This window comes from Paramisgurnus dabryanus, chromosome 15, assembly GCF_030506205.2.
Source record: "Paramisgurnus dabryanus chromosome 15, PD_genome_1.1, whole genome shotgun sequence".
NCBI classification, from domain to species: Eukaryota; Metazoa; Chordata; class Actinopteri; order Cypriniformes; family Cobitidae; genus Paramisgurnus; species Paramisgurnus dabryanus.
Window position 1 is genome coordinate 35,328,419 of NC_133351.1, and position 27,192 is coordinate 35,355,610.

Consider the following 27,192-nt stretch of genomic DNA (forward strand, 5'->3'; position numbering starts at 1 on the left):
AGTGGCATTTTATCCAAATAATAGGAAAATAAAATGTTGAGACAAAACAATTAAAATGATTGTGGTTAGAATTTCTGTCTGTTTTAGGGAACTAAGCGCAGATTATTTTACAGTAATAACTCAAAGAAGGTATGGAGTCATTGATTATAAGTTTTGACCATTTTAATTATCAAGTGACTAATAAATAATTCAAACATTATCAGACATAAAGTCTAATGAAAATATTAACACGAAGCAGAAAAGCCAAGTGAATTTGTGGACCACAAAACCAGGTCATAAGTAGCACGGTTATATTTGAAGAGTTTGGTTACAAAACGCGATAAATGCCATAAAAAAGGTTACCTCCAAAATCAATATAGTACAAGGTCATATAGAAGTACATTCTTAAATTTATGGAAAATCCAATATTTGTCGTGTTATTCTGTCCTCTTTTCTCACTTTTTCCCAAAACGCGATAAACGCCAGTCCTCCTTCTCTGCAGAATGCAATAAATCCGCTTAACAAATCACACCGCACCATTCCACACATTGTAAACTATAATGGCAGCGCGTTGAATACACACAGAATCCTAGTTTTCCTCATCTACTTTGTACTTCGTTATCAAAAAAATAAATAAATAAATAAAATACTTTGATGGCATTGATAAACCTGTGTTGGTTTTCTGTGACGGAACATAGAAGAAAGAAACGTAGGCCATCAAAATCGAATAATTTAGAGGCACTTGGAAAAAGACGGAAAAATGTCGGCTGTTGCTTGTTCTCACACTACAGCATCAAGCTTCTCTCGTGCTAACACATTGACCACAAGGGATCTTATGAAAAACTTTACATTATTTTACTCTAAGCCAATGAAAATCGAGCAGGACCAAAACATTTTACAGCTGATCGCTGTCAACAAAGTTCAGTGATGACGTCTCAAGGATGACAGCAGCAATGACAGTGTTCTTAATATGACAAAGTAAGTGTTTTGATTAATGCCATTAATGTTTCTTTTTTATCAGTGTAACCACTAGTCAACTAAATGAATATAACATGACAAAGATGAATACACATTTATATATTGATTCAATAGATTTCTAGCATTTAAAATTTTTTTTTTTGCCAAAAACAATAATCAGTTTTTATAATAAATCTTTGAAAATCAAATTATGGATGTGAATATTTTATGTTATTATAACCTAAAGATGCTATGTAAAAGGTTGTAACAGAAAATTGTGTTTTTTATCTTGTCACTTTCTTGGTATAGAAAACACGTTTGTACCAAAATTTGTCAAAATGGATTTATTGAGTTTTGGAACCAAACTCTTTATTTGTAGCAATAGCCAACAATACATGTATGTATGGGTCAAAATTATAGATTTTTTTATATCAAGTATAGATATTAAAGTCGCAATAAAAGTAAATTAAAAAAACCTGTAATTTGTTTTGTAATATTGTGGTATTTTTTTTTACAAATGATTTATCTGTGAGCTTTATTAATTTTTAAAAATTCATGTGCCCTCATAATCTTTAATCAAAAATGCAAATCTCCTCCCCTCCTAAAAACAATCTCTCTTTACTTCCAGTCATAATGTATGGCAGGTGGGCGGGGTCTGGGAGAATATCGCTGCGATTAGCGATTAGCAATTAGCAACACGACCCAACTTCAAATGATCCAATCAGATCTCGATGGACAAATTCAAAGTCAGCCCTGCATTATTTCACTTCAGAGGCCTGTTTTACTCGGATACACGTCACCACGGGGAAAATTAGGCAATTGATACTTCCGTTTCATGACAACTTTAAGTAAAGATCATGATCCATGAAGCTATTTTGTACATGACTTTTACATAATTTATCATCAGTAAAATGTGTTGCTAAGGACTTCATTTAGACAACTTTACAGGCGATTTTCTCAATTTTTTTTATCTTGACCAAATAGTGTCTTATCCTAACAAACACATATCAATGGAAAGCTTATTTATTTAACCTCACATCCCAATTTTAAAAATTGATCCTTATTTGATCCTTATATGGTTAAGGGTCACATTTTTAGCTAAATGGTTGTTCTTCAAAAGGTCCTTTGTGGTGAAAAAGGTTCTTCATATTTTAAAAAGACCTGAAATGGATGTAATGGATGAGGTAAACATACAAAATGTGCAAAACTAGGGTTCTTCCAGGACAGGTTTGGGAAGCCCTGCTTTAAAGGATTTTTTATAGAGGAACAAAAAGGTTCTTCTAAGGCATTGCTGTTAAGCGCCTTCACGTTTAAGAGTGTAGAGCTTAAAGATTTAAATTTCTGAGAATTTTTTACCACTAAGAGCTTTCAACAAGCTGTCAGTCTTTTTGACAAAAAATAATCCCACTTCAATCTAGCATGTTCATTTTCAACATCTTTATGTGGTACAGTATAAAGGTTTATATAGAGTAGCTTAACATGGCTTCTCTCTTTAGTATATTAGAGAGAAAAGTTGTGATTGAGGAAAGAGTCATTGTGTGTAAAACACATCAGATAATCTGTAAGTGTGCTTTTTGAGGCTGACATTATGGCAGAGATCGCATTACTTCTGGTATCTGAAAAAGAAACCACACTCACCTCCTCCACTTTGTCTTCCTGAATCTGGTTATCAAGTCCCAGTTCTATAAGATACAGCACCATACACAACACATGCTCTGACATGTTTTGATGATCCATCCAGATCTATACAAACAGAATCACACAAAACAACATTTTCTTCAGGTGATCCAAACAGTTACTCTCATTGAACTCAAGCTCCCAATATGCTGTTAAAAACACACACAAAATCACCAATGTGTTTAATTTACCTTATAAAGCAGTGTAAAGATGACGATATGCAGTGTTTTGCAGTGTAGCAGTCGCACCAGTCCTCTATAGCATGGATGAAGAGGAGTCCTCTCCTTATAGGGTGGCCAGGGGTTACCCGTATGAACGCCTGACTGTTTTAAACTACAAAATACAAATGCATTTTAACATACTATTAATGACTTTTAAATGTAAACTTAACAATAAGTTAATATAATCAATCTGGATTTCATCATGTCTTCAGGGATGTAAATGTGTTTGTTTCAATGATTCAGAAACAATTGCAAATGAAACTAGTTTCTACATTTATTGCATTGTTAATATTATACGTTTAAGTCACACAAAACATAAATGCAATTCATCAAGCATGATGGCAGCTGCTTTAAATTTGTGTTAGACATCATTAAATCATCATTATTGTTGAGAGAGTTTGTGGATTAGAAGTCTTTTTTCTTCTTGACAGGTCATCCATCATCCAGCGGCTGGACACGAGCACAAACCAAATTACAAACTAAAAAACCACATACAAGCAATCATCTTACATACAAATGTTTTCTCATTTAATCTTCATCTTGCAATTATTGCAAAACTTGCCTTACCAGGTCACTGAATTTACTGATGACAGGAAATATATATGTTCCTTATCATGCACAAGTCTTCAATGAATTTAAGTCAATCCAATTCTGTTTTTTTATGATGTACTATTAATGCTATAAAAACACTTTCAGCTGGTCAGGCATTTACTAGTTTATATAATTTACAAGTGGATAAATAGGTAAAATGCATTTAAAATATACTAGTCAACTTATGAAGTTGATCAATTCCTTTCTTAAAAGTCTTATAATTTTTAACAGTACGTACCCATGCTTTGATAAAACTTTTTTGATCCGCTTTGCAAAGTGACTAAATAATGCAAGGGAAATATTTGAAAATATATTCAATTCTTATTTTAGAAGAAAAGAAAGGAGAATATTTTTTTAAAGAAAATCTGTTGTTTGTAAAAGTTCCTGTTTGAATCTGTTGGTGTATAAATGGTTTGATTCTCCATGAAGGGCCAGCTACATTATAAAGATAACTATAATGATAACTATAGCGTCCACAGCTAAGTCGATAACTTTATGCTAATTTACATGCGAGGCGCAGTACTTACGCAAATCATTTATCTTCAATATTGCATATTTGCTTTAATAAAAAAGGTTTGTAATGGTTCACATGTCATTAAATGTATAAATATGCTGTTCTTGTTTCATTTACGGTGGCTATAGCCAGCAGATGTCCTCAACATACTGCGTTTCGCTCATCTTTAAACAGTGAATCTAGTTTGTGTTATCTAATACTAGTCAATTTTACAAAGAAAACATTACAAAGTCAATTTCATTGCAACAGTGCTGAACACCTGAAGTTATTTTATGTAATGGACCTCAGCAATGAGCTTCTCCACAGTGTCATTTCAAATGCGTGTGCACTTTAGATTCAAGTAGATTTCATTGGCTGTCATTGGTTAATGTGTGATTTCAACAATATTGTTCCTTGTATCCTTATTGTTATAGTTGTGGTGTGAACTCCGCTATTCTCTTTAATATAAAACAAATTTTAAAACTCTATTATTTTAAAATTATCTTTATAATGTGAACGGCCCTTTAAATTCACTCCACATGAAACACTCGTGTGTAAGACTTGAATGCACAACTTCTCCAGAACAGGAAAAATGTGTGACCCTGAACATAATTCACTTTATCACAGACCTCAAGGTCAACAGTGCACCAAACGGAGCAATTTCCTTCATCCGTTTGGTTTCAGAATGATCAATGTTCACATCTCAGAGAGGTTTCTCCTCAGACAGAAGCTGTTATCCAGCACTTGTTTCCTGCAATCCTCTGTTAAACAGCTGATAAACTCCAGCACTAAGATTTTCTCATTGAGGACTGCCTAAGCTTAGATTCTTATTACTGCTTTATTGAGGAAAAATGGAAGGCACTTTTCTAAAATGTGATTTTATCAGCAGCAATATCATTACATTCTTATGGGACGTCAAATTCAGATTCATTCCTATACATTTTTACCCACAAATATCACATTGAAGAAACAGTAATGGCTGCTGTAGTTCTACATAAATGTACAAATGAAATGGACTGAAATACAAACCAAAGACATCATAATGAACCAAAAACAGCAAACGATGTGACCCCAAACATCACAACATACATAGAGGAACACTTATATTATTTGTGCATATAATAAAGGAATTCCTGATGCCGTTTGAACACTTTTAAACGTTTTGTAAGCTATTGAATAGGCAATCTCATTTTGTGTTATTTTGAAGAAAAAGGAGAAAGATAAATGTATTGGCTGTGACAAACGTCACTAAACCCTATTTGTCAAACTCCTTTAACCTAACTGTCTTTGGAAAAAAACAAATCCCACACTAGATGTTTTTACCCCATCTCAGAAATAAGTCACATTTCAGAGGTACAGTATAAAGGGCTGTGAATGCAGTTTTATGCTTAATTCAATTTTGCAGACATTGCAATAAGCGCACAGACAGCTGAAGTCTTTAAATAATAAAGTAAATGGTCCCAGACCCAGAGACTTACAATGCAGCATATCGATCCATAGCTGACTGCACATCTCTGCGGTACACTGTGCGTAAAATCACCATTATAGGGTCAAACTCCTTCTCCCACACTTCAGCTGGAAAACACAAACAAACAAGCACTGTTACAGGACAAAAATAAATGCTAACAGCACACGTCTGCACCCATGTGATGTTGACTGTAACATACTGTAGCTATATCATCACAATTCTGTCATGATGATGAAAACTAAATCTCAAGCAGACTATAAACAGACCCTGAAAATATCTTATAAGATATATACAGACATGCAAAAAATAGGCGTGGAAACATTTTAACTGTTGGAACAAGAGGACATTTAGGCCACAGATATGTTAATTATTCCCATTTAGAGCTGAAAATAATAATCTTATAATCTACAGATTTTGCAGGGTCACGTCCGGTACAAGAACACAGACACATGCAGAGTCGAATGGTCATGATTAATACGATTATCATGGAGCCACAGCGCCATCTACAGCTACTGAAAGGCATATGGTAAAAGTTATGCATTGAATTTACTGGAAATATGAAATGATGTGCAAATGGCATCCGATTAAAGTCAAATGTTTAACATCAGCAGTCTAACGCTTTAAAGCGAGTGTTGTGATGCGTCTTACCTTTAGGTGTGTACATGCCCTGCTGCATGGATCCTCCGGGTTCAAACACTGGAGCTTTAAAATCAGCTACACCAGACAACATCTCCTCAAAACTACAGCTGCCCGGCACCACACCGCTCTTAGGGTTCGGATTCTCCGGGATCTACACACACAGTTAAGTCCACAACATACATGGATACTAAGAATCAAAATACTCATTAAAATAAGCCTTCAAAGATTTTTATTTGTGATGATGCAAAATTCATGACTAATAATCTGGAAAACAGAAAGGACAACGTGACTGTTTGCCTATTAATATTATAGACCTGCTTAAAATGTAATATAATATTTCCTTTAATCATCACCTTTCATTATTTTATGTGAACTATTTGACAATCTCGCTCTGATCTTTTAGTTTTAATGGCTTTATTCTTATATAAAAGCTCCTTTTCGAAGTATGACAATGCACAAAATGATCTGACAATGTAAAATGTGAGAATTTATTGGTGACAAGACAGATGTTAGTAACTGAGTAACAACATTGTGTTTTATGGTGAAAGGATACAAGATCCAGCAGGGAACTATGGGTACGATCGTTCATACACAACTGTGAAACCATCTCTGCTCTCAAGATTTCATCATCGGACATTCCTGTGGAAACACAGACAGATCGAAATGAAACATCATAATTCAACTTCACCCCAAAATAAAACTTCCATACTAAATAGTGGGCAAAAATCTGTGTGAGGCGAGTAGCATGTCCAAAATCAAACTCAAAAAGTAGACAAAAGGTACCCAGATAATCTACTACTTTCAGCTGAAACTTTAAGTGTGCATTCAAAGGGCACTTTACGATCCTGTGAGTCCAATTTATTCCTTGTAAATTACATCACGGTTGTTCAGATTACATCAAAGAACATACAGGTCACCTGACAATGAAAACATGGGAGATGCAGTATGTCCAAGATGTATTCAAGTAAACTGCAAGGCATTTTAAACATTCTGATCCCAATGACTTCTACTGTACAGGTATGAGAAAAAGCCTAAAAATCTTATTTTGTGTTCTGCAGAGTAAATTTATGAGCCATGAGTGTGAATGATAACAAAACTTTGCTCCTCCTTGTTTCAACAGTAGCCCTAAAAGGCATTTCGTCACTACGTTGTCTCAGACGATTTCCATAGGTAGGGGTGAGCTGTGGACTGAGCCATTGGTTGCAGTGCTAAAAGTCCCACATGGCACCTTTAAGAGCCAGTTCAATATCTTTAATATTCACATTTATCTAGTGCATTCAAGCTGTTGTATATCAGTCTCATGTTTTTTATTATCAGTGTAATTGTTTAGTATTTGATACGCACCCAAGTGTATCCTGAGACTAGTCAGTATAACCAGGAAGGTGAGCGCGCCCTCCAGCATGGGTCTCTCCTGTTCTGAGTCCAGCACAGTGTTTTGATGTTGAGAGGCCATAGTCAATAGATCCACCACCTTAAACCTGACAAACACACAACAACAGTTTTCAGAGGTGTTACTAGATTTAGGGTGCATGTGACAAATGATGTGAATGAATGTGAAGAGATAAAGTACAACTGGATCACAGGCAGGACAGATACAGTACCTCTCAAACACAGAGGATATGAAGTAATCTGGATCTAGTCGAGATGCACAAACCTGCAAAAACAACAAATACAAAAACTTAAGAAACACTCTTAAAATGATCAAGTCAAACAAAGTTATAATATCTAACAAGTTTGTCAGTTTTGAATGAGTGGGGTGGAGAAAGAATACTATGGCCTTCAATAGGTACAACTAACGACTAACCAAAGTCAAGCCTAAGAAAAAGGCAATAACTGTTAATAGTAGATTTATGGTTGTGTTATTTACAGCGTTTCATTGTGTATGTAACTATGTTATATAAAGTTAATTTATGTTCATTGAACTGGTTCAGTTTGGATGTTTTGTTTTAATTTATCTTAAACAATTTCAGAAAAATTCATCACAACTGGCACAAAATGATTTCCTTAACAAGTCCAATCTAGCTTTAAAGCTGCCTCTCCACTGTACAAGACATTCAGACATGACTGTGGGAGCGTGCCACCTAGTGGCAGTCATAATGAAATTTCAATTTAATCCTAAATCCATGCCAACAAGAAAGAGAAGCTTCAATGAGATCCTTCATTATAATATTCACCATAGTGGAATAAATACATGAATGCAAATGAATGAAACAGTTGTGCATATATGACAAAGAAAGAACATATGGAGACAAGATAAAAAATAATAATGTATAAATATTAAATTAATAATGTATTACATCACTTTCGGTTGACATGTCACATGTTAAAAATATTAACACATCCAATGCTGAAATCGAATGTAAAAATTACGCATTCGCAGATGGTTGGCACCTCACGCAGCCCCTTTGCAACTCTCCATAGGAAATTAATAACTTCTGGTTTATCGGCCACCGTTTGTCGTGTACGTTAGGATTCCAGATAACAGCCTTAAATGCCCTTTTTTAATAATGGCACTGTTGTTAAAAAATTTTGTTTTTAATCAAAATAATACAAAACACAGTTTTATGGGTGGTAAATGATCTCAAATGTTCATTAATATGGGAATAGATTTAGTTCACTACAGCACACAGTTCTGTTTTAGTGAATAAGTGATGGGTTACCTGCAGAAGATAAATGTCCGGGTCGATCATAGAGTTACAGAAGTGAGACTGGACATAGGTCATCGCCTGACCTTTAATCTGCAGTCCATTTCTCACCCACATGTTACTGTGGATTTCAGAAAGGCTGGCCTGTACATAGACACACACATACAACCATCAGACAGACCAAAAATGTTTCCCATATATTTTGTTGACAAAGGCTGCATGCTTAACTCTTTCCCCACCAGATAACACATCAATTAAGAGAAAACATTTGCATAAAAACCGTGTTCCTGATTAATTTTTATGTTAATGTGCAATCCCGTGATGATCCACTAGATGATACACAATTATTGTTTGTTTGAAAGCAGAGGGTCTGTTCTTTCGTTTGATATATTTGTATGTTTAAATATTTTTAGAAGAACATTTTCCTAGAAGGCATTTTGTGAAACTTTTGTGAAAATTACAAAAATGCTGGCGGGCAACTTTAAAAAAAAAAATAGTTGGCAGTGAATGAGTTAAACTCTGCCTAAACTTGTGTTACATGCATGCCCTGATCCATCAAACTACAGAGTAAATATGGTTTGAGCAACAAAATACACCTGTTATTATGTAAAACTGTAATGTAAAACTAAAGTACATTTCTTCAAACTTCCTGTGTCATGTTATGAAAAATAATTCTGTTACAGTTACTGATCTAAATACACCATCATCAGTGATTTTAACAGATTATTCATTAGTTCACTGATCTCTTTATTCACACCCATCGAGTATTACCTGTATCTGAAGAGGATGAACCATGATCTTCATCAGCATCTCTTGATCAGGAAGCAGACTGTCCAGATCCAGACCCTGACATTTCACTCCCTGCAAAAGATCACATCAGATTTCAACAATGTTTAAGGCTTAAGTTATAAAAAAGGGTGTGCAACATTGTGAATATAGTCACTGAAGAGTGTTGTTAACCCTTCAGCCATGACTACATTCACAATATAGCCTGACCTCAAGATCACGCATCTAAATAAACATATTAAAGACTGCAAAATATTCCCTGGTCTCTATACTTGAGAAAGGAAAGTCTTGGACCCGGTTTACAATAGTATTAAAATCAATAGATAATGTGATCACGAGTGGACAAAGCTATATAGAGGGGTGTACATGTGAAGTCCAACCACATTTCGGGAGACACAATGGCATGGTACACACTGCAAACTAGCGGGAGTGAATCCTCTAAATAATTGCTCAATGTCTGTACAGAAAATGTCTGTAAATCTAAAGAAACAATGTACACAACTTATGTGTTGAACAGAGTGTACTGTGTGTGTCAGGATTACCTTGCTGAGGAACATAGCGTAATATCTGTGCAGAGGTAAATGAAAGGTCAGCTGGTTAAGTGAAGGCTGTGATCGAAAGAGAGAGAGTAAAAAGACAATATAACTCCATGGTTTATCAGGACACATCATCTAAAAGTGTATAGGCACGAGTTACTGTACCTCATCTACAAATCCAATGGCGTCAAACCACATCTGAAGGGTCTCCAGACAATAGCGCACCACCGTCTTTGTGTACTCATGTGTCTCCTAACAACGTAAGACAAGTTCAGCTCATCCATGAGACCAAAAACGCTCATGAAAAGACTTAAAGGAACAGTATGTAAGAAATTTATATCAATTAATCATTAAATGGCCCTAAAATGTTACTAGACATTAAGAAATAATTTTCATTTCAAATACTTATATCACTCACAACAGCGGTCTGGCCAGGATATTGTCATTTAAAAAGTGGAGTTGCAGCCCTCAACTGATGTTTATGTTGTCGTTTGGTATATTGGCCACCAGCTGTGTGATTGCAGTACCAGTTTTAGCCACACGTTTTGTGATTGCAATACCAGTTTTGGCCACAATCCTACATACTGTTCCTTTAATGCCTATGAAATTTTACAGGAGGAATTCATATATCAACAGCTCAATATGCTCTGACTGCATTACAGTAACCATTTCTACAAACATCTCAACTTGTGAAGTTTACATCATTAGTTTAACACAGTAAACATCTGGCCCTGCACATATAATACAGATCAGATCAGACATCTTTTAAAAGTGTAATCTCACTTTAACCCTGCAGTGGGTGAGAAGACCCCACATGGGCTGAGCGCAGGCCTCCAGTTCAGCTGCGAATGCTGCGTAATACGTCTGCGACTCAAACTCCACATGCTCATTCAGTTCTCGCTTATTCAGATTCATTCCTGACACAGAAAAAGAGAGAGAGATTCAATCATTCAATCACTAAAGCAGATCGAGTTTCAGTTTCTATCAGGGCAGTCAATTGAAAGTGAAAAATGTGTTGTCAGCAGGTGTGAATAAATGAGAACAATGACATTTAATCCAGCACAGTGGCAAACCATTGATCTTAAATTACAGGTCTGGGACTAAAACGGTTTATTCATAAATTTAGTAATGTTGAAATCCTTTATTGCTTTTGCTATGTGGTAACGTCAATCCATTCATAGCAGTTTTTTGTGTGTTTTAAGTGGGTTATTACAGAGATAAGGCTCTAGCAGAGATAGAGATATTTCAAAATATATTGTTGAAACCCATTACAAATTCTGTGAACTGTGTAGTACTGAATTGTGGAGTTACACTGTCAAACAGTGTATTATTTGGGTGGGGCTAAAACGGTGGCTCGATGATGCACTGGAGCCACCGAGCATGGCCCCGCCTCTACCACAATTGCAAGCATCCATTCAGGTTGTAGCGGTACTGGAAAGTTGAGAGAGATGGTAGCTTTCCCGCGAGTGGGCGTGGTTTCAGTTCACACTTAAAAAAGATTTTAGGGTAAAATGAACCAGTCAGTTACTGGCTGTGGGCGGGGCTTTGTTTGTGTGACATCACATTAACAAGTGATTAAAAACAGCATGTTTAATGAGACTGCTTAGGTTTAATATGGATTAATAAAGGAGTAGGTCGATTTTTTTCATTGTAAGGTGGTTGTGTTCATACACTGCCAGCACACATTTATGTCCAAACACCTTGTAAAAGTGGATTTTGCATAATATGGGCCCCTCTAAAACAGCATATAAAACACATTCATTACCGTGCTATTCAGAATGAAAACCATCCTCGGCTATGAAACAAAAAACACTGTGCAGGATTTCCTGACTGACCTTGAAAGAAAGAGACGAAACTCATCCAGAGCAGCAGAAGTGAATGATCCTCTAGAAAACGCTTGGCCACACTTTGATGTGAGAGGATGTTAATAAAATCACTAACTAAAGGCCAATAGGTGTTATTCTTCAGCAGAGCTTCACCGCAGTTCACAACCACATGACGATTATTGTCCTCATCTGTTGATAAAAACAAAAACACATATACAAGAGGTTCAAAATCATTTTCAAGGGATCTTTGACTCACAAATTGCTTTCACAGTCCATTTACTTCAATAACCTTTCACAATCGGAACATTAGGAAATGATTGAGTTTGCAGTGTATCATTAAAAGGCGTCCTCGCCCTATTGTAGCCACATCTTTGACTTTAGCTAAATGTCTGATGTATTCTGCAGCTAAACATGACCAAGAACCACCCACTTCACAATCACACTGACATGTAAATGACGAATCACTCATCCTTGTGTTATGTGTTTTTAAAGGCTATAGAAATAAAATAACAGATAAGTGTGAAAAATAATGCGAAAATAAACAGAAAATACCAATAAAACAGATTACAATAAAATTAATTGGTTGGATTTGAACCCAACTTCCCATAAGCCATTGAGTTTCTGTATGTCTGATGACTGAGTGTGCAATTACTCTTACCTGGCCTTAAACTTTAAAGGGGACATTTCACAAGACATTTTTAAGATGTCAAATAAATCTTTGGTGTCCCCAGAGTACCTATGTGAAGTTCGAGCTCAAAATATCATACAGATAATTTATTATAGCGTGTTAAAATTGCCACTTTGTAGGTGTGAGCAATAATGTGCCGTTTTGGGGTGTGTCATTTAAAATGCAAATTAGTTGATCTCTGCACTAAATGGCAGTGCTGTGGTTGGATAATGCAGATTAAGGGGTGGTATTATCCCCTTTTGACATCACAGGGGGAGCCAAATTTCAATGACCTATTTTTCCACATGCTTGCAGAGAATGGTTTACCAAAACTAAGTTACTGGGTTGATCTTTTCACATTTTCTAGTTCAACCCAATTATAATACTTAAAGGACAACTTCGGTATTTTACACTTAAAGCCCTGTTTTCAGATTCAGACAACTTATGACATTGTTATTTGTCCACGGTGGGACTATACAAATCAAAACACATATATAGGAAAATGTTTGCGTTATTTTGTCACTTATTGGGAGCAGTATGCTAGCTGGAGCCATTCACTTTCAGTCTTTGTGCTAAGCTAGCAGGAGCTGCGTCAGACAGTGCGTCAGACCGAGTTACGCACGGAGATGAGAAAGGTAAGTATGGACTTATCTAACTCTATGGGAAAAGTCTTTGCTATCTTTTTATTGATTAGCAGTGTCATGCTGGTATGGGGTCTCTGGTATCTCTTGACATTTGATGTATAATTATGAGATGATAACGCATTGAACTTGAATGACGGCACTGTACATTTTGCACTTTATCGAATGTATTTTGGTCTTATCAAATGTCTTGCATACTATCACTGAGCCACAACTCCCATACTATCCATCCTAAACAGTATTAAAAATAAGTGCGTCTTAAATCATTTTTTGTTGTTGTATGCAGTTTGACATCACACATAAAATAAATAAGCGATACTTCACTAAATAAAACAATACAGTAATCATTAAATAAATAATAAAGAAAAGCTTCATAGACTATTTTGCTATGCACTCAAGTATATGTACTTTCTTCTACTAAGCACTTAAAGTATGTACTCCTTTTGTGATAAGTAGGCAGCATATTTCAAAGACAGCAGAAAGTATGCTTCATCTCTCTCCTCCTCATTACCTTGCAGTTCACTCTTGATAAGGCAGCTCTCCATCATGTAGAGAAGCACAGTGACCATGATGTCCAGTAACTGACACTCTTCTGTCACGTGCCTCGCCAGCTCCTCGTTGCTGAAGAGCTGCACGCTGATGTGAACGATGCGGTTGGACATGGTGTCGGACTCGTGGCTCTTCATGAGGGTTTTCATGATGAAGGCATAGTGCTGGACGAACGTTTTAGTGAAGGTGATCTATGAGACGTGAAGAGAGGATATCAGGAGTATAACTCCTACAGAAAAGACTGCTGCTAAACATAAAACTATACAAAATCAGATCTGTTGTCCTTAAAGATTATCTCTAGAGACAAATGCAATTGGCATTGTTGGGTGAACAAAAAATGGTGGTTTCTTTTGATAGTAGCGAGTGACATGAGTGAGCTGCTCTGTTTGCAACTAATATGCATAAATTAAATAAATACATGGCCAAAGAGCTTATGGCAGATTTTCAGTAAGGCTGTACCTTGTAGTCCTGATCAGGCAACATGTTGAGCAGAAACGTGACCATCTTCTGTGGAAACTCATACTTGATAGTCCAAAACAATAATTCTTCTAAAAAACATTTATGTTTTAAGGTGTCCATTATAGACGGATCTAACAAAACAGAAAGAGAGCAAGGATAGTCAATAGGTAACATTTAACTATATTACAGTACTTAGGAAATATAGATGACACCCTTCAAATAAAAGTTCACCAGAAAGGACTTAATCTAACCCTCATGTCATTTTGGGGCAGATTCTCAGACAGGGCTTATCCTAGTCCCAAACTAAGATGAATGTTTGAACTGCTTTATTTTAAAAACATCTTGTACCTACATATTTTAACATATATCAATGCCATTGATTTGTCTCAAGATGCACACCAGTAATGTTTTTGTAAGGTTTTTGTTTGTAAAAACTACTTAAATGTCAAAATATAACTAAGGCTTAGTCCTGGATTAATCTAAACCCTGTCTGGGAAACTGCACCTTTAAATTGTAAATAAAGATTAATTTAAAGACTCTTCACACACAACAATACATAGGGCTCTTTCATACAGCCGGCGCAATGCAGCGCAATGCGCAACGCAAGTGTCTTTTGCTAGTTTCAACCCGGCGCAATTATCATTTTCACGTTTAGCGCCACATTGTTTTAATAGGAAATGCATTTGCACCCATGAGCATTCTGATCTAAAAACGAGGTGTGTTCAGGCGCATTGTTGGCGCATTGCTATTTTGAGACAACTAAAATAGACTACACCACTGACCAACAAAAACCTGCTCTAAAGTCAATGGCCCGATATGTTTTTGTTATTTAAAGAGCGCATTAGTAATATGCGCCTATAAACGGGACGACAACGCATGTTTGCTTATCACATACATGGACGCGCAGCAGCACAAAAAGCTTTTAAATATGAAAGATTAAAGGATTAAAATGTAAAAGATTATTATTGAGTCTCTTGGACATAAATGAGGATCGATTATGAGACGTAAGAAGACGTAAAGAGCTGCTTCACCTGTAGCCTGGTAAGTAAATAAATGCTTTGCTTTAAACAAATGCATCTGTTTTTAAATGTTTTTTTTTAATGCTACCTCACGGATTTATTGTATATGATGACTCTGTACCTGTGGATATGATGAGATGAGAAACATTTTTAAGTAATGCTTTAAAAAAAACGCATGGCGCTGTCCAGGTGCTGAAATGCGCGTTTGTAAATTCTTTATCTCCTGTTTGTTACAAATAAAGTATTTTTAGTGTACAAACCTTTTCTTACATACTTGTAAATAATTTTTTGATGATATTGGATAGCCATACATTTACAGCAATTAAAAGCTGCTATTTTTACTTCCATGCCTAAAAGAAAACGGGTTTTAAAGGTTTTAATAAAAAATAGCAATACAATGTAATTTCAATACAAGTAAAAAAAAAAATAATATTTAACATTAATCTTAAACTGGGGATCTTCTTCCTCCGCTTAGTTTTTCAGTTTACAAAGTCCGTCATATAAATAGGGATTAGACATAGCGCCAGCGCAACTTGCTTTTAAAGGGGATGAGAGATAAGACTTTCATTGGTTTATTGCACATAACACCCAAAACACACCCATTACTCATCAGGAGAATAGGACCAACCCTTTTCGACCATGCGCTCGGCGCACAAACCATTTTTACCCGTCATTACATTAGCAAAAGTGGATTCGGATACGCCCATTTAGACCGTGCACTGTGCGCTTTAGACAATGCGCTTTGATCGTTAAAATAGGGCCCATAAGGACTTCATATGTGTTCAAATTGTTCTGATTCTGCATTGAATTAGGGCTGCATGATTACTCGTATAAAGATCACAATCTTGATTTAAGCAGCCATTCGATCTCACTCCTAACTTATAACAAAACGTCTATCTATTTAACCTTTGACAGAAATCTTCCTGGAACATATGTGAGTCACAACAGTCATCATGTAAAGGGGATTTTCAAACAGTGGGTTGCAATGACAATCTTCATTGGTTCACTCGCAAGCCTCATCTGCGCCTTAAACATGAGTTTTAAACGTTTACACGCTTTTCGTTCACGAATGTGCAGGCGGCACATCATTAATGTTAATACAACAGGATAAGTAGTTCGCTTTAGTTACAAACTGTGTTAAAATTAACAACTAGGGCAGCCTGTTTAAAATGCTTATTACTTTGTTTAAAGGAAAATATAAAGAAAAAGTTATTGTTTTTCCTTCTTATACTTAAACAAAAAAAAGTGTTTTTTTTTTAGTTTTTTCACAATGATTTTACCTGTTTATGTGGGTCCTGGATTGAAAAAGTTAGGGAAAATGTTTCAAACCGCTCTTTCCAGCCCCATAGTACCATTCAAAAACAAAAAATTTTAAGATACTGCAGCAATTCATGTCTCGAGTCATTTCTATGTTATTTTGTTTATTTCGCATTCAGAATCATGGAAGAATCGAGATCTTCATTTAAAAAAATAAAATATTGTGATTCTATTATTTTTCAGAATCATGCAGCCCCACATTGGATAGCACTGTGTGGGAAACAGACAGAAATGCAAGTTGTTATTCAGTAAAAAGGTCATTGATGCTGTTTTGTGTCCCTCATGGCCTTGTGAGAATCAGATTTGGGTACCTTTTGGTGAATTAACAGCACTATGATTCATATACACTTTACTGGTGTTTTTTTAACAGACAGGGTCACTATAAATGAGCTATAAGCTGATTTCTTCCCAACTCCCTTCGCTAAAATAATAACAGCATACAATTTATAACAACATAAGAATGAGTAAATAAAGGTCATATTTAACTCTTTCGCCGCCATTGATGAGAATATCTCATCAATCAAGAGAAAACGCTTCCCTGCCAATGTAGAGTATTTCCGGCTTTCCGCAATACCGCCATTACCCTTCCGCAACTTTTTACACCCGCAAGTATTGCCCTATGGCAAGCGGCTGCATGTCCGTGTCTGTTTTAAAGATCGCTCTGAATGGATCTCTATGAAAAGTCCGTCACAAAAATGGAATTATCTCTGCTTTTTGCTCAAAATATGGTGTTTTTGCAGAAACCTACCCATATTCAAAAGCTGATTACAAAAGAACCACTAAAGGTAGGATGAAACGGTTTTTTTTGTTTGAAAGCAGAGGGTCTGTTCTTTCATTTGGTATATTTGTATGTTTATATATTTAAAGGGGACATATTATGAAAATCTGACTTTTTCCATGTTTAAGTGCTATAATTGTGTCCCCAGTGCTTCTATCAACCTAGAAAATTTTAAAAAGATCAACCCAATAACTTAGTTTTGGTAAACCATTTTCTGCAAGCATGTGAAAAATAGGTCATTGTAATTTGGCCCTTATTGTGATGTCAGAATAAGGTAATACCGCCCCCTTTATCTGCACTATCCAACCACAGCACAACCATTTAGTATGGAGAGAAAGAGAGAGACAAAATATTTCACAGCACAATTGAGTTTCAATTGCAACAAACCACCATCATTGTGATCAGTGGTTGCACTTCATCCGCTCATTTGCATTTTAAATGACACACCCAAAACGGCACACTTTTGCTCAGACCTATTTTAGACTTAGTTTACATCTTAAAAAAAATCTCATAATATGTCCCCTTTAAAGAAGAACATTTTCTGGAAGGCATTAAACTTTTGTGAAAATCATGAAAAATGCTGGCGCTGGCTGGCAACTTTTTTAAAAAACGCTGGCGGTGAAAGAGTTAATATGAGTGAACTATTCAATCAAAACCTGATCTGATTTTCTCTACCTTTGGTACTGCTACTGAGCTTCACTCGTTTCCTTTGGCCCACACCCTGCAGTCCATCCTGATCCTCCTGTCAAACAAACACATGAGAACCACTTCAACATACAACTCTCAACAATGACCAGAACTGAAAGCCGTTTTGACAATCACAAAAACATCAAAGGGCCAACAGGAAAGCTGTTCTCAACCAAGACACAAAAGAATGACACGCCCCTCTGTGCTTGTTTTGATTGGTTGCTGGGCCACACATTTATCCATCCCAGAAGTCTGTGCGTGTGCCTACCTCTTTGCTAGAGTCCTCAATACTGGTGGCAGCAGTGGCACCTGAAATAACATAATTGAAACCATATTGAGAATCTTTAAAACATTGTCTGAGTCACAAAACCCCATTTCCTGTTATTCCTGCTTTCAATCTACTCATAGACAAAAGCGGGAAACTACAGCAGTGTAAAAGTCAGCAGCATTACCCAGTAGACAGAGCGCTCCTCCTGGAGATTCAGTTGCCCCCGCTGCAGCTCCTCCTGACCCCCTCTCCTCCGCTGACACCAAACCTGAAGTCTTCAATGCTGATAAATACTTTTCATAGTTCTTCTTTGCATAAACATTTTCTCCTTGACCTGGAAGTGAGAGACAGTATGGAAATGTTATAGGTAAAAAATGAGAACTATTAAGGTATAATCCTAAAGGGGTCAGATCATCATCAAGTCCAAAACAGGTCCTTCCTAGTCCAAATTATTGAGTGTATTATCCTATAAATTTCCTTTAAGATAATGTGGCTTAAAGACACAGCAACAGATTTAGTTTTTATACATCCTAAAGATTAAAGAGCAAGCAGAAATCCTGATTAACAGTGGACTTTTGGCGAAAAACTAAATAAAGTGTTATAAAATATTTTAAAATTGTATTGAAACCACATTAACTGCTGTAATACAGAGGAATTATACAGCGGTGTTTAAAAAAATAGCAACATCAGTACCCTGATAAACCACGCTTATTAGTAAAAGTTCAGCATTGGAAATGATTTATTTACAGATGTAGTAGTGTAATAGACAAAACAATAGAGCCATTGGTGATGATATCCACACTACTTCAGAGTTATAGACTCATGATAAAAAGTGGTGTGATTGAAATAATAGCAGTGTGAAGTTAAATTAGAAAATGAGTTCATTCTGTAAAGAAACGGCTCCTTGTAGTCATTTATTAACTCTTTCCCCGCCATTGACGAGATTTCTCGTCAATTAAGAGAAAACGCTTCCCCGCCAATGACGAGATATTCCGTCTTTCCGCAATACCGCTATTATCCACCAGGTGGCGCCCTTCCGCAACTTTTTAAAACCGGAAGTATTTCCCTATGGCAAGCTGCTGCATGTCCGTGTCTGCTTTAAAGATCGCTCTGAATCGGATCTCTATGAAAAGTCCGTCATAAAAATGGAATTATTTCTGCTTTTTGCTCAAAATATGGTGTTTTTGCAAAAACCTACCCATATTCAAAAGCTGATTGCAAAAGAACCACTAAAGGTAGGATGAAACGGTTTTTTTTGTTTGAAAGCAGAGGGTCTGTTCTTTCATTTGGTATATTGTATGTTTATATATTTAAAGAAGAACATTTTCTGGAAGGCATTAAACTTTGGTGAAAATCATGAAAAACGCTGGCGCTGGCTGGCAACTTTTTTTAAAAACGCTGGCGGTGAAAGAGTTAAGAAAGAGGGGAAGCAAATGTGTCGCCCATTGTTATAAAATACATCTGCTGCTAAATTTCTACGTAAAATGGGCTGTTCCATCATTGCTCGGAGGAACACTGCGATTTGATTGAAACGTTGTTTTGGGATGGGAAATGTATAAAGAATTGCAGCAAAGTTTATGATGCTCAGATAAAATCATCTCAAATGTTTTAAAAACACAAACCCAAAGCACACAAACAAAAAAAAGCAACTACGGTTAACAAAGATCGATGAATAGTGAGGATAACAAAGATTGAGCCTTTGTTTAACCTCTAGAAAGATCAAAGATGATCTAAAATGATCTGTAAGTACTGTGACAGTCAAGCTGTTTGCAAGAAGCCCCCTTAATAGTTGGGGAGCCAAAGTCTCAAAAATAGGTTGAACCTAACATGGTCTGATAGACTTTTTATTTGTGTTTTTTCTGTTAACTTTGACCCAAGAACCAATAATTGGAGGGTCTGCTCTGCCGGAAACATCGCAAATTTTTTTTCTCCATTTAAGTGTATGCACCCTTTATTTTTATAATCTGAATAATTTCCTTAAATCCTCAGTGGGTTGAGTAGGCTGTCAATAAATGCATTCTAGATACATATAACACATGTGCTGACAACATCCACTGAAAAAATTACTCTTAAAACACATTTCTACATGAATCATAGCCTACCCAAGCCATTGAGGAAAAAATAATTTTTCAATTTTTCTGATAAAAAATAAAGGGTGCATACACTAAAATGGCCACAATTTTTTTCTGCAATGTTTCCGGCAGAGCAGACCCTACAATTATTGGTTCTTGGTGTCAAAGTTAACAGAATTCGGGTTCAACCCATTTTATTGAGCTTTTAAGACTTTGGCTCCCCGACTATAAAGCACCATTGTTGAACTAAAGTCATGTGCAGAATCACATCAACACATAAAGTTCAGTTCATCCGCTTGTTAGTTGTTTACAGTAATTAAGGAAATGTTTCTAACAATCTGGCAGGAGCCTGATGAGTGGAATCATGTGTTTTATATAAAGAGACATCTTAAAAATTCTGAGAACCACTGGTGTTAAGTGAAGAAATGTCTTCAGTTTCAAGGGTCTACAGAAAAAAATATTTTTTAAACAGCTTAATATTTGTTTTCTTTGCTTCCCTTTAAAGCTCACGTAACACACACTGTTTTGGCATTTCTCATGTTAATCTGGAGTACCTATAGAGTAGTATTACATCCTTTATATCTCCGAAAGGTCTTAATAGTTTAATCAGATTTATAAAAGAAAGATTAGCTTTACCGAATCTTTCCGATAACGTACGAAACAATGAAGAAGGAGGAGTTACTACCGCGGGTGGAGCGAGTACGAGTCATGCAACACTTTATAAAACACGGTTTAACTTATGATTCACTACATGTTCGTGTCATTTATATATTATGCACGCACCTATTTCCAACATAAGACAAGAGTCTTACTTACTGAATGCAACTTGTGACCAGGTTAGGAAAATCCACTGCATCAAACACACACGCAAAACTCCGCTGCTACCCCGGACAATAAACTATATCCATTGTTTTCATAAGGCTGGATGTCTTCTCCTTACATCCAAAAACACACATCTTCATTCGTGCCATTGTTAAGTTTTGAAATTAAACAAAGCTATGTGGCGTGATATGATGTTGGCAAGTTCTAGTTGATGGGTGGGTGGGGTTTTGCAGGGAAAGTGCCCATATAAAGAAGTGATACGTATAGAAAACCCCTGAAACGTCAGTTGGACCTGTAACTTTATGAAACTTGTACAAACCCTGGCGAGGTGCATTCGGCACAGAAATACTCTGTAACACGCCCAACTGCTTTTTTGACACTTTGTCTACGTTTAGCACGAGGAAACAACTCTAGAACTGTGTTAATAAGTCAGAATGCTTGAAATACCATTGAACCACCCCTTTAAAAAAACAAGACAGACTTGATAAATGTGGTTAATGCTTTGATATGGAATTGAATGTGTAATGTTTTCAATACATTTGAAATAAGGAAATAAAATCTATGTATAACATTTTTGCACTTTATTTACTTTTAATAGTATACTGCTATTTTTTATAACTACAAAATAATACAATTTTCTCAAATTACAGGGATATAAAATAAGAATCACGGAAGCAACCTGTTGTTTACAGTGAGATGAAAACCATGTCAGGTGTGATACACTTACCCATGCTCAGCTCCTTAAAGGTCTGCTGATTGGTTAAGATCTTGGTGAGAACTGTGCGCATGGCCCCGCCCATCTTGGTGAGCTCCTCTAAGAAAGATATTTGCGGCTCTAACTGCTGAAGAACTTTCTGGAGGTCTCTGTCGGCAGCAGACTCTGTCAGCACATGATAAGATGTTTGTGTCACAAAATAAACCCCATTGGGTACGATTAGTACAGACGCAGCTGAAAACAACATGCACGTGGGGATCATTTTATGCAATTATATCTTAAAAGCTTATTGTGAGGTACATGCGGTCAGTTTATGAGCTAAACCACAACTCTGAATATAACCAAAATCAGAACCAGAGTTTTGAGGTTTTTAGCTTATCTTTTAGCTTCAAGGCCTCAATGCACCCGTGTACATGCACTAAAGGGCTGACAAAAGTAGACTGTCAGCAGGCTAAAGAAACTCTCAGGGGTGTATATAAAATCCAAGCAAACATTTAATGGACAATAACATGTCCCATAAAAACATTGCGAACATGTTCTTACCGGGTTCAACGTAGCCATCCCTCAGGTACTGAATGATAGTGATGATAAACCGTGGCAGAACCATCTCAGACATGAGCAGCAAATCTCGTGGGACCAATGGCACATTCTCGCCTGTTTTTAATCGATGCCTACTACAAAACCTGTCACACAGAACATAGAGATTAGATTTCTGAAAACTGCTGCCATGGTAGCCTATTTTTAACTAACTGTATTGCCACTGTAATACATAAAACCTTACACTGCCCACATGCCTCAAAAAGCTCTGCTTGCAAAAAATCTAAATGTTGATCTGTAAACTGGTTTCAATAAGCTGTTTTAATATTGGTGGCAGTGTAGTGATTCAAGGATCTCCCTGAAGGCGGCATGTCACAGTACTCAGACCATATTCATAAACTATGGCATGTTGTATGTGGTATGTAGTACTATGGCACATGTCACGTCAGGTATGTGTGACATGTAGTACTACGGCACATGTCAAAAAAGGCAATGCCATGTGCATTAAGTGGACTGCACCAGTACAACAGTTTTGCTGCCTTTGTGTCAAAACTCATGTGAATGTTTGTTTTAACAGAATCTGATATAAAGGGATAGTTCACCCCAAAAGGAAAATTCTGCCATTATTTACTCACCCTCATGTTTTTTTAAACCTTTAGAAGTTTTATAAGTTTCTTTGTTGAACACAAAAGAAGATATTTTGATAAATGACAGTAAGCACACTTTGTTTGTCCTACTATGGAAGTCGATAAGTACCGTCAACTGTGTGCTTACCATCATTTATCAAAATATCTTCTCTCTTCAGCAGAAAAAAAGAAACTCATACAGGTTTAGAACAACATGAGGATGAATAAATGACAGATTTTCATTTTTGGGTGAACGTTCACTTTAAACTATAGCCACTTTCCATCCTGCCACACTGTTCTCATTGCGTGATCGATCCATTCTGTGTCAGCCGGCCGAGCTGGTATTGTCTTGGTAATGCAAGAGTTAACAGATTGTATGCAATGTAAATAGCAAGCACGCTATGGAGGATGACCATCACTAGATGCACTTTATCACTACCGCATGATTCTGGTCCGAGAACGGCTTGTAATCGTGCTGGGCCGAACCAGGCATAAGTGGAAACATAACTGTAACCGCTACATGTTAGAATCTTTAAGTTTCAATGGCCTCGTACACAATGAAAACTTTCGTGAGTGACAACTGCATTTAAATGTGGGAGTGAATCTCTGAAAATGCGCTAATTGAGACAGAGGTAACCGTAGCAACATTGTCTCTTGGTTATCACTCACTGCTTTGACCAAAATAATGTTACAGGGTTATGTTTTGCAATAAACCTCCATCTTGGTGTTGTTCTCATTTGTGAGGCTGCTTCTCTCAGGGATGTCTTGCAGTGTTGCCATGTCCTCGTCTTTTTTTTTTTTACCATTGTGGCACTTAACTCGTTATGGTTTTGGCTAATGAAGCGATCAAGTATTTGGTGTTAGTAGCATTGACGTAAAGATTTTGGATTTATTTTAATGGTTAACTTTTATTTTTTGTGCAAGATCTGGCAACACTAGTAAGCAGCAAACAGGTGTGCCTGTCATTTTCTGCACTGCACATACAGAAGACATTTATTTAATCTTCTAGGCATTTCTTTTTTCATGAGAGAGACCTGTCATGTCCAAAATGCACGCATGTTTATTTTGTCAACAACTAGTTGTTCAGTTTGGTTCTCCACACATTGCTCAGAGTTTCTGTAAATGCAGTTGTCACTACCTGCACTTTGTCTGGAGTTATTTTGGTATTAGAATGCGGTTGTCAGTCCCATAAACTAAATGAACTGTGTGTCTACGGAACAAGAATAATAAGGCTCACATAATCATTAGCCAGACATACAGAGGCTATTGTGTCTTCTAGTCAGGCTATCAAAATGTATCTCTGCCCTGCCTGTCAGGCTATCTTAGGGAGGGAGAAAATATATTTTAATGCTTTTGCATTCTTTCAGATTTGATTGGGAAATTAAGTTGTATTCAATTGGTGTATCAGGTATTGACAATGTGCGCTTGCTTTTAAGTTTCACTTTCCATTCGCGATCGCTTAAACTGAACCGGGAGCATGCATTACTGATTTGTCATTGATGCTCTGATCCGTTGGCCACAAACTCTGCTAACGTCGTCCTGTCAGCCATTACTATCCTCACGTAGGAAGTGAAGTCTCCCACAGCAAGCTTAAATGTGATATAGATCGCATAACAGAAACGCATTACACATTCAGAAACTCGCACACAGAGTTGCATTTCCGACAACCGCACACGTTCTCTCTCTCTCTCTCATGTCTTTACCGGCAAGTACAAATATTTATTAGGGATCGACCGATATGGATTTTTCAGTGCCGATACCGGTTTTTGTTTCATCAGCCTTAGCCGATGACCGATACACGCTGCCAATTTTCTTTAGCCGATATTTGGAGACGATACTGGAGTTGATGTTGTCATGGAAAGGTTGGTTGTTTTTAGTCACATGACCTGCAATCGCTTGCGACTTCCAGCACTCTGTCTGTAAATAATGCCGGAAAAAATCGGCGAACACGGAAGCCATGTATCGCCCGAAGCCGATACACATAAAACTCGCAAACATCGCTAATCACTAATATTTATGTCTTCAAATGAACATAATCTGTTAAAAAAAAAAAACTGATTTCTGACACTGGGCCATGTGGCTCCGTGCAGGAACTTGCTCTTAGCCATGATTCAGCATTAAAATCTGAAATGACCACTGAGTTTAGATGCAGTGTGTACAATGCTATTGAATTCCTGTTCTAGAAGTCAAGTCAAAACTTTTTATTTTACTCTTTGTGTGGATTTTATTCACACTGAAATGTTTTAGGAAAAAAATTCAAGCATGTTTGGAATAACAAAGGCGGGTAAATGAGAACATAATTTTAAATAACAAATTTTTTACACACGGTAGAAAATACTTTGCTGCCTTAACATTTTTTGTTAAATCAACTTGGGTTTACAAGTCATTTCAACTTACTATTATTTATCTTGACTAGAGATGAGTTGTCATAACTACAGGTGAGTTGTTATAACATATAAAATTAGGTTGACTTTTCTCAACTGTATTTTATAAGTTGTGACAACTCATCTCTGTTGACATGGCTTGTAAATCTGAGTTGATTTAACAAAAAATTTTAAGGCAGCAAAGTTTTTCTCCTTCCCCTGATACTAGTGTCTGATTCACTTTAATCATCACGTAACTTCACAACATCTGAGTGATCGGCCTCTGGGATTTGTTTTGGCAACTAGGATACTGCACTGACATTATGATTCTGAACTTATGCTCCTTTAGTTAATGCCCTGTCATTGAATGTCAATAGAAATGGTTGCATCTGACTAAGTTTTATGGAGCAAATACTATTTCACAATCCACATGAACAAAAAATAAAACTGACAACCCTATATTTAAACCTCTGTTTTTTTTTGTTTGTACTATGTAGAACATGACTAGTTATTAGTACAGACATAAATTTACTGTATGTTCCCATTAACGGTCATATATCTATAGATGTGAAATTATCTGACTATTGATCTACATATCTAGTAAAAGAAACGTTGAAGTGAAGGCCCTTCGCATGTGTGTAGTGTCCGAGGAAGCGTTGAGACCTGTCACTGACCCTGTGTTGGCGGGTTAAAAATAACCCAGACTGTGTCACTCTCAGTAAGGCAGTGATCAGGTGCCACAGCACACGCCACACTATTAACTCCACTGACAGGCGCACCGCAATGTTTCAAAACCCAATCATCGGTCTACACTCAGACAGATCACTTTTGAAGGAAAATAGACCAAACATCTACATTTGAAAAGCTTTAAAAACTGCTGGAACGCATCTGTGAAGGACAAAAATGCACTAAGTTCCAGCAATGTTATCTAGATAGCCAGCTTGCTTCATTTGAGAGTATTCGCAAAAATACCAATTCAGGAGGTAACTATGATGTCTTAAAAACAGGCTGCTGATTCTGAACAAACCAGATTGGTGCTGATTTTAAATGCAAATAAGGCCCCCAAAAAAGAAGGGGTTGACTTAGAACACACCTCAACCCCAAAATGTTACCAAGTATGCAAATGATATGGAGACCAAAATAGTTTTGATTCAGAAAACAGTCCTATTCAATAATTAGATTTAGGTAGACAGCTAACTAGGTACATTTACATTTTAGCATTTGGCAGATGCTTTTCTCCAAAGGTATAATTCTTTTTTTATTAGCATGTGTGTTCCCTGGGTCCGAACCACATTTGTGCTCTACTACTGAGCTATAGAGGGTACAATAGGTATGGGTCCTCCTGACTTAAAGGTACCTATCCCATGATGCCCAAAACGGTCAAAGAAGCACTTAATAGGATTTAAGCCCATAACATAACTAAACTGCTGCTAGTTGGGGATTTGTCCAAGAAATACCAAACAATAACAATGCCTACAGTGGAAGTCCACAAGTTTTAAAAATTAGAAATTACAGCGGATCAGTAACACACCCCAAAACAATTGTCTCTTGGAAATCAGGTTTAAAGCGATAGTTCCCCCAAAAATTAAAATTCGGTCATCATTTATTTACTCTAAAATTGTTACAAACCCGTATACATTTCTTTGTTCTGATGAACATGAAGGAAGATATTTTGAGGAATGTTTGTAAACCCTTCGTGAGCCCCATTTACTTCTATAGTATTTTTTTTTCTACTATGGAAGTGAACGAGGCTCACAAACTGTTTGTTACAAACATAACTCTAAATATCTTCCTTCGTGTTCATCAGAACAAAGAAATGTATACAGGTTTGTAACAACACAATGGTTTGTAAAT

The 27,192-nt window shown here is 36.6% G+C and overlaps 1 protein-coding gene across 4 annotated transcripts in view; it reads right to left on the bottom strand.

The window, feature by feature from the left end:
• ubr3 (ubiquitin protein ligase E3 component n-recognin 3) overlaps window positions 1-27,192 on the bottom strand; it is a 69,313-nt gene that overhangs the window by 41,139 nt on the left and 982 nt on the right. For all 4 annotated transcript variants that reach the window (XM_065293261.2, XM_065293258.2, XM_065293259.2 and 1 more), the window contains exons 2-21: window positions 22,356-22,495; window positions 21,825-21,977; window positions 18,388-18,537; window positions 18,204-18,244; window positions 17,924-17,990; window positions 14,135-14,265; window positions 13,638-13,866; window positions 11,828-12,007; window positions 10,776-10,909; window positions 10,158-10,244; window positions 9,999-10,064; window positions 9,442-9,531; window positions 8,686-8,814; window positions 7,627-7,679; window positions 7,370-7,503; window positions 6,579-6,664; window positions 6,035-6,176; window positions 5,397-5,493; window positions 2,805-2,946; window positions 2,575-2,679 (exon numbers count right to left, since the gene is read on the bottom strand). In XM_065293261.2, the coding sequence (XP_065149333.1) occupies window positions 2,575-2,679; window positions 2,805-2,946; window positions 5,397-5,493; window positions 6,035-6,176; window positions 6,579-6,664; window positions 7,370-7,503; window positions 7,627-7,679; window positions 8,686-8,814; window positions 9,442-9,531; window positions 9,999-10,064; window positions 10,158-10,244; window positions 10,776-10,909; window positions 11,828-12,007; window positions 13,638-13,866; window positions 14,135-14,265; window positions 17,924-17,990; window positions 18,204-18,244; window positions 18,388-18,537; window positions 21,825-21,977; window positions 22,356-22,495 (2,356 nt within the window). The remainder of the gene's footprint in view (window positions 1-2,574; window positions 2,680-2,804; window positions 2,947-5,396; window positions 5,494-6,034; window positions 6,177-6,578; window positions 6,665-7,369; window positions 7,504-7,626; window positions 7,680-8,685; window positions 8,815-9,441; window positions 9,532-9,998; window positions 10,065-10,157; window positions 10,245-10,775; window positions 10,910-11,827; window positions 12,008-13,637; window positions 13,867-14,134; window positions 14,266-17,923; window positions 17,991-18,203; window positions 18,245-18,387; window positions 18,538-21,824; window positions 21,978-22,355; window positions 22,496-27,192) is intronic.